Source organism: Mya arenaria, chromosome 10 (assembly GCF_026914265.1).
Source record: "Mya arenaria isolate MELC-2E11 chromosome 10, ASM2691426v1".
In the NCBI taxonomy this organism is placed as follows: domain Eukaryota; kingdom Metazoa; phylum Mollusca; class Bivalvia; order Myida; family Myidae; genus Mya; species Mya arenaria.
This window is the reverse complement of record NC_069131.1, coordinates 46762808-46775889: the sequence shown is the minus strand read 5'-3', so window position 1 is coordinate 46775889 and position 13082 is coordinate 46762808. Positions and strand designations below refer to the sequence as shown.

The window sequence follows — 13082 nt, the reverse complement described above, 5'->3', positions numbered from 1 at the left end:
TCCCACACAGGCTTGTGTGTGTGTTTTGAGGGTTAGGCAAACTTGCCCTACAAAGGCTTAATCCTCCCACACAGGCTTGTGTGTGTGTTTTGAGGGCTAGGCAAACTTGCCCTAAAAAGGCTTAAGAGAATTAAGCTCGAAAGGCATTTACACACAAACCAACAACAGTCATACAAGGAGAAGAAAAGTTTCAGGTGACGAAACCCCTGACGCGACCCGAACACCAACTGGGAGTCTGTCTTTGTGTTGGTTAGTAAGCATATTGTTGGATCATTTGTAATCAGAAAGGTCACTTCTATTTCAATATATTTCCCTTTTCGAGAATATATCCCCAAGAATATTCGAGACATTGTTGATGGGAAAGATATTTTGGAATAAATACCTATTCATATTAACTTTTCCGTTTGAATGCAAAGTGATATATTTACACCTCAACTTCCATACCTTAACGAACTGTCTTTCTGCATTTGCGGTTGTTATCGGATGTCTTCGGATATGTTCGGATCACAATTCATCACATAACAATATACATGAAAATGTTGTTCTATTTACAGAATGGGTAAGAAAGTATTAATGTGTTTTCATAAATGAAATTAAATACTTTTTAACAATTATTGAATGAAAAAATGAACTTTTGGTGTAAATATAAGAAATGAATTAATAAATATGAGAAGATATGACTTACTTTTGCAAAGCTGAACTTCAAAACTTAAAATGGTATATCTGTCCGCTTAATCCACGTCTTACAACATAGCGTTAACATCAAGCTGATGAGTAATGGCATTACTGGGCGAATTCACTAATATAAAAAACAATGAAGCATATTTTTTATTTGACCCTTTACCACGGATATAAAAGCTTAATAATCACACGTACGCTATCGGGCCACTGGTTGCTCCGGCAATGTTTTTGAAGCGAAAATTGACATCATTTTCATGAACGTATAAGACTATATCGAAGACGCCGTCACCCCTGTTGACACAGTGGGTTCCCTCTGGAAATAAAGGGGACATTTTCAAGATTACAACACAACTACGTAATAGTTTGAGCATTGGCGTAAACTACTTAATACTCGAAATTTCTAAAGGATCATATGTACTTGGCTCGTATAGCGTTACGTCTTAAAGTGCCATGTAACAATGCATACGGGCTATTGTTTACGAGTCCGAGCTGGTGCAGAGTTTAATATGCTCGTAACCATTAATTTGGATTTTCGAGAATAATTCAGTCAGCATATTATCTAAAAATGTAAAACACTTACCGACCAGCTTCCTTGTCTGAAATGATATACAAATAGAAAGCATTGGTCCAGATAATAATGTTACACATGAATCATAGGACGACTGATTGATACAATAGTGAATCCCAATTAGGAGACGTTGCGAAAGGCAACGTGTACCTGGTGACTACTGATCGATCTCTGTCATCCAGGTGTATGTAGAATGCACAAATTACACCGTCTTGCCGGTGACAGAGACATAAGTTTAAATAAGCTATCAACGAGTACGTCATACAATTTCAATAGGCTATTTCAAAACGTGTTTGGGAACTTCTCTCGTCCAAAGTTCCAAACCAATCCAAGAAGTCGTGAGGTTCGTCAACACCCCAGGAGTCGGATGACTTGTGTTCTATGTATTGTAACTCTAAGATTACAAATATTCTGTTAAGAACGTTTATATCCCTTCACTACACTACCTGTAGTGTGGTGTTAAGATCGAGGCATGAGTGCTGTAGTTTAACTGGCTTTGAATAATCAGTTGAGAGCGCACTGAGGGCAATCATAAATGATAGTAAAATAAGGATAATTTATTTAAAAGATATTACATCTGGTGTGCCTGTAAGGAGAATCCGTCCGGCAGTGCCGTCCAATCCGCCTCCGAGTAACGGAGGATGCACCGTCGCTGCAAGGACCATGGGGAGTAAGACACAAAGAACTGCACATAAACGCCACATCTGTTAAAATACAAATGTAAAAAAATGTCATAGCACTCTCAAATGAACAATTTCAATCACTCCATAAAACCCCATACTAAGTGAATATGTCAGAGCACTCCATATAAACATCCCATCTAGTGGATATGTCAGAGCATTTAATATAAACACCCCCATCTGGTGGATATGTCAGAGCACTCCATATAAACACCCCATCTAGTGGATATGTCAGAGCATTCCAAATAAACACCCCATCTAGTTAATATGTCAGAGCACTCCATATAAACACCCCATCTAGAGGATATGTCAGAGCATTCCATATAACACCAATCTAGTGAATATGTCAGAGCATTCAATATAACACCCCATCTAGTGAATATGTCAGAGCACTCCATATAAACACCCCATCTAGTGGATATGCAGAATTCCATGTAACACCCATCTAGTGGATATGTCAGATCATTCCATATAACACCAATCTAGTGAATATGTCAGAGCACTCCATATAACACCGATCTAGTGAATATGTCAGAGCATTCCATATAACACCCATCTAGCGGATATTTCAGAGCATTCCATATAACACCAATCTAGTGAATATGTCAGAGCACTCCATATAACACCGATCTAGTGAATATGTCTGAGCATTCCATATAACACCCATCTAGCAGATATGTCAGAGCATTCCATATAACACCCCATATAGTGAATATGTCAGAGCACTCCATATAAACATCCCATCTAGTGGATATGTCAGAGCATTTAATATAAACACCCCCATCTGGTGGATATGTCAGAGCACTCCATATAAACACCCCATCTAGTGGATATGTCAGAGCATTCCAAATAAACACCCCATCTAGTTAATATGTCAGAGCACTCCATATAAACACCCCATCTAGAGGATATGTCAGAGCATTCCATATAACACCAATCTAGTGAATATGTCAGAGCATTCAATATAACACCCCATCTAGTGAATATGTCAGAGCACTCCATATAAACACCCCATCTAGTGGATATGCAGAATTCCATATAACACCCCATCTAGTGGATATGTCAGAGCATTCTATATTAACACCCCATCTAGTGAATATGTCAGAGCATACTACATAAATACCCCATATAGTGAATATGTCAGAGCATTCCATATAAACACCCCATCTAGTGAATATGTCAGAGCACTCCATATAAACACCCCATCTAGTGGATATGTCAGAGCATTCCATATAAACATCCTATTTGGTGAATATGTCAGAGCATTTCATATAAACACCCCCATTTAGTGAATATGTCAGAGCATTCCATATTAACACCCCATCTAGTGAATATGTCAGAGCATACTATATAAATACCCCATATAGTGAATATGTCGGAGCATTCCATATAAACACCCCATCTAGTAGATATGTCAGAGCATTCCATATAAACACCCCCATCTAGTGAATATGTCAGAGCATTCCATATAAACACCCCATCTAGTGAATATGTCAGAGCACTCCATATAAACCACAAGTTATTAAGTTGTGGCCTCAAGTTGCTAAGTTGTGGCCTTAAGTAACTAATTTGTGTCCACCAGTCACTAAGATGTGGCCACAATATAAATTAAGAGTTGCTAATGTCACCTCTGTGCCACCGTACTTCTGTAATGATTATGACAACTATGATTCAGTTCTGTTTTTACATTTTCGAAATTAAGAACGAAATAATTCTCATCGAAATGTCAACGTTTTGATCAATAATTTAGAACGAAAAGTGGAAATTTCAACTTCGACTGTTCAACGTTTCGTGAGAATTTTACGAGCAAGGGTTTCTTTTCAAGTTGTCGCGCTGCTGGTTCGTCGACAAATTCTCGGCGGAAACAGGATTCAATACGTACATTTGTTTTCAATTTGTTCGGATTGTCAAATGTCTGACCTAATGTGTCGACTTGGGAAAGTTAACTAGCAATTTGCAAGCCGACAATTCATTCCAAACCATCTTCGAAATAAACGTGTTTTGTTTTTTTCAATACTTTTGAAACGTCATTCATTAAGATATGCCATCATTATTAATCATTAAAATTGTATTGCTGGCTTAATAAGTTTTAATATAGTAACAAATAAAACATTTTAAGCAATTTTCGATGCGATGAAAATGTATTTGAACGTTTAGAGCCACATATTCAAAAGTTCCTGATTTCATTTAAGGCTATCAGTGTTCACGTTAGCAAAAATAAGCCAACTTTGCTGTTGGTATCTCTGTAACATTGCATCGCAAACATAAGCTGCAAGCGCGAAACCAGATCGCTTACATGCACTGCAGGCGCGGAACCAGATCGCTTACATACACTGCAAGCGCGGAACCAGATCGCTTACATACACTGCAAGCGCGGGACCAGATCGCAAACGTAAGCTATTACATACACTGCAAGCGTGGAACCAGATCGCAAACGTAAGCTATTACATACACTGCAAGCGTGGAACCAGATCGCAAACGTAAGCTATTACATACACTGCAAGCGTGGAACCAGATCGCAAACGTAAGCTATTACATACACTGCAAGCGCGGGACCAGATCGCAAACGTAAGCTATTACATACACTGCAAGCGCGGAACCAGATCGCAAACGTAAGCTATTACATACACTGCAAGCGTGGAACCAGATCGCAAACGTAAGCTATTACATACACTGCAAGCGCGGAACCAGATCGCAAACGTAAGCTATTACATACACTGCAAGCGCGGAACCAGATCGCAAACGTAAGCTATTACATACACTGCAAGCGCGGGACCAGATCGCAAACGTAAGCTATTACATACACTGCAAGCGTGGAACCAGACCGCAAACGTAAGCTATTACATACACTGCTTGCGCGGAACCAGATCGCAAACGTAAGCTTTCACATACACTGCAAGCGCACTCCAGATCGCTTACATACACTGCAAGCGCACTCCAGATCGCTTACATACACTGCAAGCGCACTCCAGATCGCTTACATACACTGCAAGCGCGGAACCAGATCGCTTACATACACTGCAAGCGCACTCCAGATCGCTTACATACACTGCAAGCGCGGAACCAGATCGCTTACATACACTGCAAGCGCGGAACCAGATCGCAAACGTAAGCTACAAACATTGACTGAACGTAGAGCAGGTTCAAAGAATTTTTCAAAACCATCTCAAATCAAACAAAACAAATGGAAAGTGGACAAGTACAGCAACACTACAATGTAATTTTTAAAGAGTAACACAAATACATTAATGTTATACATTTGAAACTCTTACCATAAGAGTTTCTCTGTCCGTTTTCAAAAAGAATGCAGATTTGTGTTATATAAAGAAAATATGTTGTTCGGCATTTAAAACATACAATTGATTAAAATAATTATTTCATCCATATTATAACTTCGTTATATCAAAACATATAAGATAGACTTAAAATAAAATGTAAGATACCCATGAAATAATGAAGAAAACTTAACATACCCCTATGACTATGGTCTCCATCTTTCATCCAAATGATGCGTGTTTCGGTCCACTGAACCCTACCCTGTTACACCCTTCATACTTTTCATCGATTCACTGAACTGGAATACGGATATACTTTATGACTTACTGAATATGTCTACCGAACCTATCTACCGTGAAAAACAGTCCGCGCATGTCGCAGTAAATTGCTTTGAAACTGTTTATTACAAAGACTATATCACATGTATACTAATTACTGGCAAAGTAAGGAATGTGCATTTATGCTTATGTTTCTGAATTTTCAGCTCAAATATACAACTTATAGAAGAAAAAAAAACATGTTTAATTTAATGTTGTTCAAACGTTTTATAAATACTCTCAAATGCAAAGGCATGTCATTTCATGCACCAATCTACAAAATATTATCACATAAGCATAAAAACAAATTATGTTTATCCGTGGGCCATTAAATATAATAACGTAATTGTTCAATGATAACAAAATGTACTTTATTTGAAGGGTGCGACAGCGTTTAGATTGTATTATTATGTTTTTACCTTGTTGTTAACTATAACTGACTTATTGTTTATCGTCGAAACTCGGAGTCAAAGCTCCTAAATGATTGACTCAGTCACGTACGCCTTTAAACGAAATAGAGTGCACAAAATGATTGGGCCACATTGGCTGGTTTGAATCAAGGATATCTAAATTAAAATATTTGCACAGTGAGATGGTTTACTTGTATGCTTGTTTCTTATCTACCTATCCTGGCACTAAACCTTCAGTCCATAAATCTCGACTTATACATGTACGTAGTTCAAACTGCACACAACTCATCACAACTCGTCACAGAAACAATGTGATCTTATATGATAAATTAAATATATTTTACATACATATTATACATACCTTTGTTAACTTATATATTCAATTTTATTTACTTTCCGCTAAAATTTGAAGACTTTTTAAAGCAATTGAATGATACGTGAAACATCAATATATCACATTTATTGTAACAATTTGTAATATAAGAATCATAAGTCTGTGACAATTCTTACCAAAATGCCTTTCTTGATATGAAAAAGGAGTGAAAGCAGCTTTATATGAGAAGAAGATTATGCTATATGAAAACTTGATTAATAAGATTTTTAAGTCGCACATTCAAAGGACTATAACTCTGTTTCTCCTTTTTCGTCAAATTGCATCCCTGAGTATAAAGTGTGTTAATCAAAGCGCTAAAAGCGCTAAAAGACTGACGGTAATGTAACAGTGTCGAAGCAAGCAAACACTACCGCTAATTCCTTTCAAATGAAAAGTAATCAATCGATTTCAAACGTTTGATGAACTCTCTTTAAAGTAGATAAAAAGGATAAATGTGATTATAATAAGCACAAATATGTCGTCCCTATATAATCATGTATCCAATCGCCTATAAGATTCTTAATTCCAGTTTCTTAAGCCTGAACCACTTTAATTCAGTTTAATGCATGTTCATTATGTTTGAAATGCTTCAATGATTGCTATTTGACGTTGCTTATAACAGATTTAGTAAGTGATTACATGCCTTCATTTAGTAAGGGTTTGTTGAAGCTTATATCTTTAAAATGCAATTCCAATACAATTAGACGCAAGATTCAAGGGACAGAATGAAAATATAACTTTTAATATGATGCTCTTTCAGGCCTGAATATGCCTTCCAGGTCTTCAACAGATTTCACGTATCTACAAAATTGTTTTCTAGGTACACTTTCTTTTATTATAAAAGTGAAAATAAATTTGCATGGTGCTATGACATTATAAGAAGAAAAAAAATAATGTCTTAAACTTCAAACCTGCAACGTTTATTTTTCTTTTGTGTGAGTATTGCAAAGAATGTTATTAAGGTAATACAGAACTAAAAGCAAATTACTTGGTCAGTTTCATATTGACTTTGAGTCGTGTATATAATAACCCCAACTTTAATACCATCAAATACCTTCCTGAAAGGTGAAGTTATGAGTAACTCTAGTGGAACAATCCAAAAATTCACTTTTTGCTCTTTCAATGGCCTTTCACTTGTTATACTTTTTGCAGCGGCAAATATTATTCCAGATGCACAACGTATAACCCCATTTACATTTCCCCCAAGCTTTCCTGACTCTTTGCCATATACCGTAGTTTTGGAATTTGGGCACGAAAATCCATTTTTTGCTATATCAAGAGCCATCACAAACGTTTTATTAAGTTCGCCAAAAAAACATGTTCAAAAATTCAACACCCCATTAATATTGCCCTAGGGTTTCACGAATTTAGATAAAACAGTTTTGGATTTTTTAGCAACACAAGTCCAGTACAGCATATTTTTCTAAAGGGATTTAACTCTGGTTTTATTAAGTGCAGCCGCAAACAAAACCCAAGGTGCATAATTGATCCCCCTTAGGCATTTCCCTAAGGTTTCATAACTCTAGGAAATATAGTTTTGGGGTTTTGATTGACAGTCTTATAATGCAAACTATTGCTAATTCAAGTGCAATAACTCTTGTTTTACTAATAGCAAGAGGAAACAAACCCTAGTTGCAACCTTTATCAGCTCAATAACATTCCACCGAGGTAAAATAGCCTTCGAGTTTTAAGCGACACATAGTCCTACAGAACCACACACTGCTGCACACACACATGCACGGGCAAATTAATATGCCATTTTAACCTTTTTTGAGAGTATAAAATTACATAATGATAAATTGAAATTGATTAAATATGTTTTGTTTATTATGTTTATTAACTTAAATTACATACAACATGTACCAATTTTGATATTTTTAAATGCTGTTTTGGCATGTACTTGGGTTTTGATCTGAAGATAAACATGAAACTTCAGTGTGATGTCCCCTCCTACCAAGTTTAAATTAAAATAACCGTGTGAAACAAAAACATTGTTTCACTGCACCTTGATTTAATGTCAAACGAAAGAAATGTTATTACATAATTCAAGTTATTCAAGATTAATTTCACCCTTTTCTTTTGAAGATTTAAGTGCATTCCTGACTGCCGGTTCCCCCTTTGCCACACAGTTATTTCATATTGGCCACACAAGGTCAGATCAGGAGTTGGCTCCTCATCGCACCACAGATAACACACACACACACGCACACGCACACGCACACACACGCACACACACGCACACGCGCACACACACGCGCACACACACGCACACACACGCACACACACACGCACACACACGCACACACACACGCACACACGCACGCACACGCACGCACACACACACGCACACTCACACACACACACACGCACGTACACACACACACAAGCACACACACACGCACGCACGCACGCACGCACGCACGCACGCACGCACACACACACACACACGCACACACGCACACACACACAAGCACACACACGCACGCACACGCACGCGCACACACACGTACGCACACGCTTACACACACCCACGCACGCACACCCACACATGCACACACACGCGCGCACACGCACACACACACGCACGCGCAAGAACACACACACCAACACACACGCACACACACACTGGTGCAAATTTGACTGCAACACCTGCAAAATATAATAATATTTTTTTTATTCTAACTTAACTCTGTATCAATATCCAATTATTTTTTATTGGATTTAGGAAATGTCTTTGTTGTAAAAGGTTTATATAAATTAATGTATTTTTGGTTCAATTTAATTCATAATCATGTTGAACTCTTTTGATATTGATGATAAAAAGGCGTATGATTTGTGTACGGACTGAAAATAATTCATTATAACTGTATTTTTAATCATTCATTATAACTGTATATTATAGTTAATAGCAAGTGGCCACAACTCCCCAGTTAAAATGTGCCAAAGTAATGCTTACATTTGTATATCTGTAGCTTAATCATTAGCCTTTCTTTTGCTTTGATAATTAAAGTCGAATGAGTTAGACATGAAAATGCATTAAAATTAGAAATATATTTTTGGCATCAATCTTTAATCTTGAAATAAATTTCTTCTCAACAGATGCAAAATGTCTTCATATGTAAATGCGATATTTACATTATTTTCAATTGAACTCATCAAATTACAAGTAAAACTATAATACTATAAAAATGCAATAACGCATTAAATACGCATAAGCAAGTACTTGACCCCATACATTTACGTAAGTAGTTCCGATGCTAAGCAGGTGATGTGTATTAATATTTTGGTTGATAGGAATTAAACTTGAAGCATTTATTGATGGCGGTGTTGACTTTATACTTTGTAAGAACCATCACTCTGTGGCTGTTTGTTCCCTGTCTGCATCCCTTCATAACAAGTGTTTTTCGAAAAATGTTCAAAGCATAAAATATTTATTTTTAGAAAGTGGTTGTTTAAGAAGCATAATACTAGTGATGAAACGAGTATCGAGTACAATCGATAAATCGTCGCTGACAAGGCTATGTCGGCGACAATCGATAGTGGTTGTCCAAAATCAATGTCGCTTATGTCACTTCCGGTAACTTCGGTTTTTTTCGTAATGCGGTAAAGGTACTCTGGTACATTCGGAACTCCTCGGCCATTTTTTTAGAAAACAACCTCGGATGTATGCCGGTACATCTGTTGAAGTAGTTCGTAAAATTTTGAATTATATCATTAGTTAAATGTAGTGTTTTAGAGTTGTATTTATTGATCTAAGTTTAAATTTATTGTCATTGAATTGTAATATAGCAAACATAATGAAGAATCCCAAGAGTTAAGTCACAAAGTTTAACTGCTAAATAAAATTACTACGCGATCTACTTGCAGCGGACTTAAACGTACCACTTTTTGAGTGTGTAAACCGTCCAAATACATCCGAGGTTGTTTTCAATAAAATGTCCGAGGAGCTCCGAATGACTCTGGTAGAGTAAATGTCAATTTTTCTTTCCAATAAATTCTCGTTGAGTTCATTTTAACAAGGGAGGTCAGTCTCTTACATGAAGGTTTTATTAGTCAAGGCTCATTTTGATCATCTGACAAAACAATGCAATGAACACTGTGAACATTATAACATATTTTAAACAAAATAATAATGATAATGAGTATGGGTTAGGTGGAATATACAAGAGAAAAAGTTCAAATATGGAGAATGGGACATATTATTATGATTTTAAAACTATCATGTGAACAAGGCACACTGGCATAAAATATTATATAAGCAGACATTGTGTGTTTACAGAATAAAGACAATCTTTACAAAGTTAATTAAGTTGATCAAATTTTAAAGTGTTAGGACTATTGTAATTTGTAATAATAAGCGTTAATACATGTTTTTCTATCCGAATTGAAAAATGGACATTGGAAGATATAGTGAAATTCATCAACTATTACGTCGTGATTAACATAGCATAAATTGCATGTTCTACTATTTCTTTCTATATTCAAAATTCTTTCTTAATCAATAGGCAGTTTATGATTAACAGTTCGAAATTTACACAATATCTTAGCATTAACCATACCTAGACGTTTAAATATTTACTCGAAATCAACAATCATATCTTCCATAGATTTGTGGAACCGGTTTGATGTTCACATTCGTAACAGTAACACCCTTAATAAATTTAAGGCACTTGTTCCGAAATGTTATCTTGTCGGGGACAGACTTTCAAATATCCACCTTACAAGAATTGGAAATGCTTGCAGAAACCTTAGGCGAAAGTTTTTTTTATTTTTCGTTTTACGGGATTTTTTTCAAAAATAAGCGCCAGGAGGAGGGAATAAAATTAAGAAAAAGATATCCAAAAATGAGCGCCGAGAAAAAAAATAATAAGATGGATTTTCCACATTTTTTTCGGAAAAATTTATAGAATGTATGTTTTGAAGTTTGTGCATACTTGTTTTGTACTTCATACTGCCTGTTATATAATAGATCTGTATAATAAAGCCAAAACAAGATGCCATTTGCACAAGTAGCCACAATAATGCACCAGTCAATTGTTACCACGCCCCCTCCTCCCAGGTCCGGAGAATAGTGGGGACTTTGACTTTCAGTCCAGCCAATCCTTGGTAAAATCCCCTCCCTGCGGAGAGAAAGTACTGGGCAAATCCCCGCCAAATTCCCCCGCACCTCGAAGTAAGGCCCTTTCCCCGCTATTTTCGGCGCAAAAACAAAACCACAGCATTCACTTGGCACTGCGGGGCCACCTGGAAGGTAAAAACACAGCCCACTTCTCTCATTATCCCCTATATACCCAAGGACATCGGGGGCCATGGTTACAATTGACTGGTGCATAATCTGGTGCATAATGCACGTTTAAGGAACTTTTTTAACATTTGGATATTCATTTTACTCCCTTAACGCCACAAGTCAACTGATTCACACCAATGAAAACATAACATAACATAACATATCTTTATTCAGCATTAAACGGCATGTGCACATTTATAGCCATATAATAAAGTACAATATGGAACAATGAAGACACAGATTATTTACAGAGAGGTCAAACATTCAAGAAAGTAGCTGTCATGTTACAAAAAGACATAGTAACAATTTACATATTTCAATACGCTAAGATTTACATTCAGATAAATGATCAATAATGAAGTGTTATTGCTGTAGCATTTGTTCTAAGGCAAAATGCGAAATAGATAAACTTCGCTAAGTTGTTAATACAGTGAACAGATGGTGATGACAAAAGATTGTCAAATTTATTAAGATTCGGCCACGAGTTATAATAAGGTTTGAGATATTGTTGTCGGAGGAGTTTGTATTTAGGACATACGAGTAAGAAATGATATTCACTTTCTACTACATTCATGTTACAGTGTAAGCATATACGTTCCGATCTTATAATGTTTATATACCTTCCAGTTTCAATGGCTAGGTCATGTGACGAAAGTCTAAATTTTGTAATAGCTATTCTATATTTATTTTCATTAACGCAGTTTAGATATTTTTCAAACTGAAAGTCATGCTTAAACCTTGCGTATGATGATAGTCTACTTGAGTTGTTAATGTTTGCATACCAAGTTTGCTTATATATATCGACGATGCGTTGTTTAATTAATTCAAAGCTGATATCAGCAGTGTATTGATTTTGCCAGATGTTTGTCATACCTATTTGGTTTAATATTACTTTAATTTGATTAGCCCATTTTTTGCCTCCATATATGTTATTGTTATCAGCGTCAGTCTTGAGAAGTGTATATGCATTTACCAATAACGCATTATTTGATTTTAATATTTTAATCCAATATTTTATCATTATTAATCGCCTAGCTATTATCATAGGGAAGCGCCCAAGTTCACCGTATAATCCGTCTAAATTGGTCGACTTTTTTACGTTTAAAATTTTTCGGAGAAATTTACAATGGATTATTTCTATATTTTTAGATTCGTGATTTCCCCATACCTCTGCACTATAGTTAATAATTGGTGAAACAAGACTGTCGAATAGTTTGCATTTATCAATTGAATGTAACTCGATTTGGTTGAAAACGATAAATAATTTATGGACTGCGTATGAAGCGTGCTGTGCTAGTCGCTTTTGTGTTCTAAACCAATTGCCATTTTTAAAGAAGTAGATGCCCAAATATTTGAAGGATGTTACAACGTCTAGTATAGTATTACAGAGTAAGAATTCATTGTTTGTGTGACGTCCATTTTCAAATATCATAACTTTTGTTTTGGTGGTATTTATTTTTAGTCCCCAGTCATTGCAATATCGTTCCAGG

At 36.2% G+C, this 13082-nt stretch overlaps 1 protein-coding gene across 1 annotated transcript in view; it reads right to left on the bottom strand.

Moving 5' to 3' along the window:
- Positions 1-6319, bottom strand: part of LOC128206614 (uncharacterized) — a 56681-nt gene extending 50362 nt beyond the window's left edge. Inside the window, exons 1-5 of the mRNA XM_052909196.1 lie at positions 6294-6319; positions 5403-5503; positions 1825-1953; positions 1262-1277; positions 877-994 (exon numbers count right to left, since the gene is read on the bottom strand). Coding sequence (XP_052765156.1) covers positions 877-994; positions 1262-1277; positions 1825-1953; positions 5403-5423 — 284 coding nt within the window. The 5' untranslated portion in view covers positions 5424-5503; positions 6294-6319. The remainder of the gene's footprint in view (positions 1-876; positions 995-1261; positions 1278-1824; positions 1954-5402; positions 5504-6293) is intronic.
- Positions 6320-13082: the final 6763 nt, after the last annotated feature.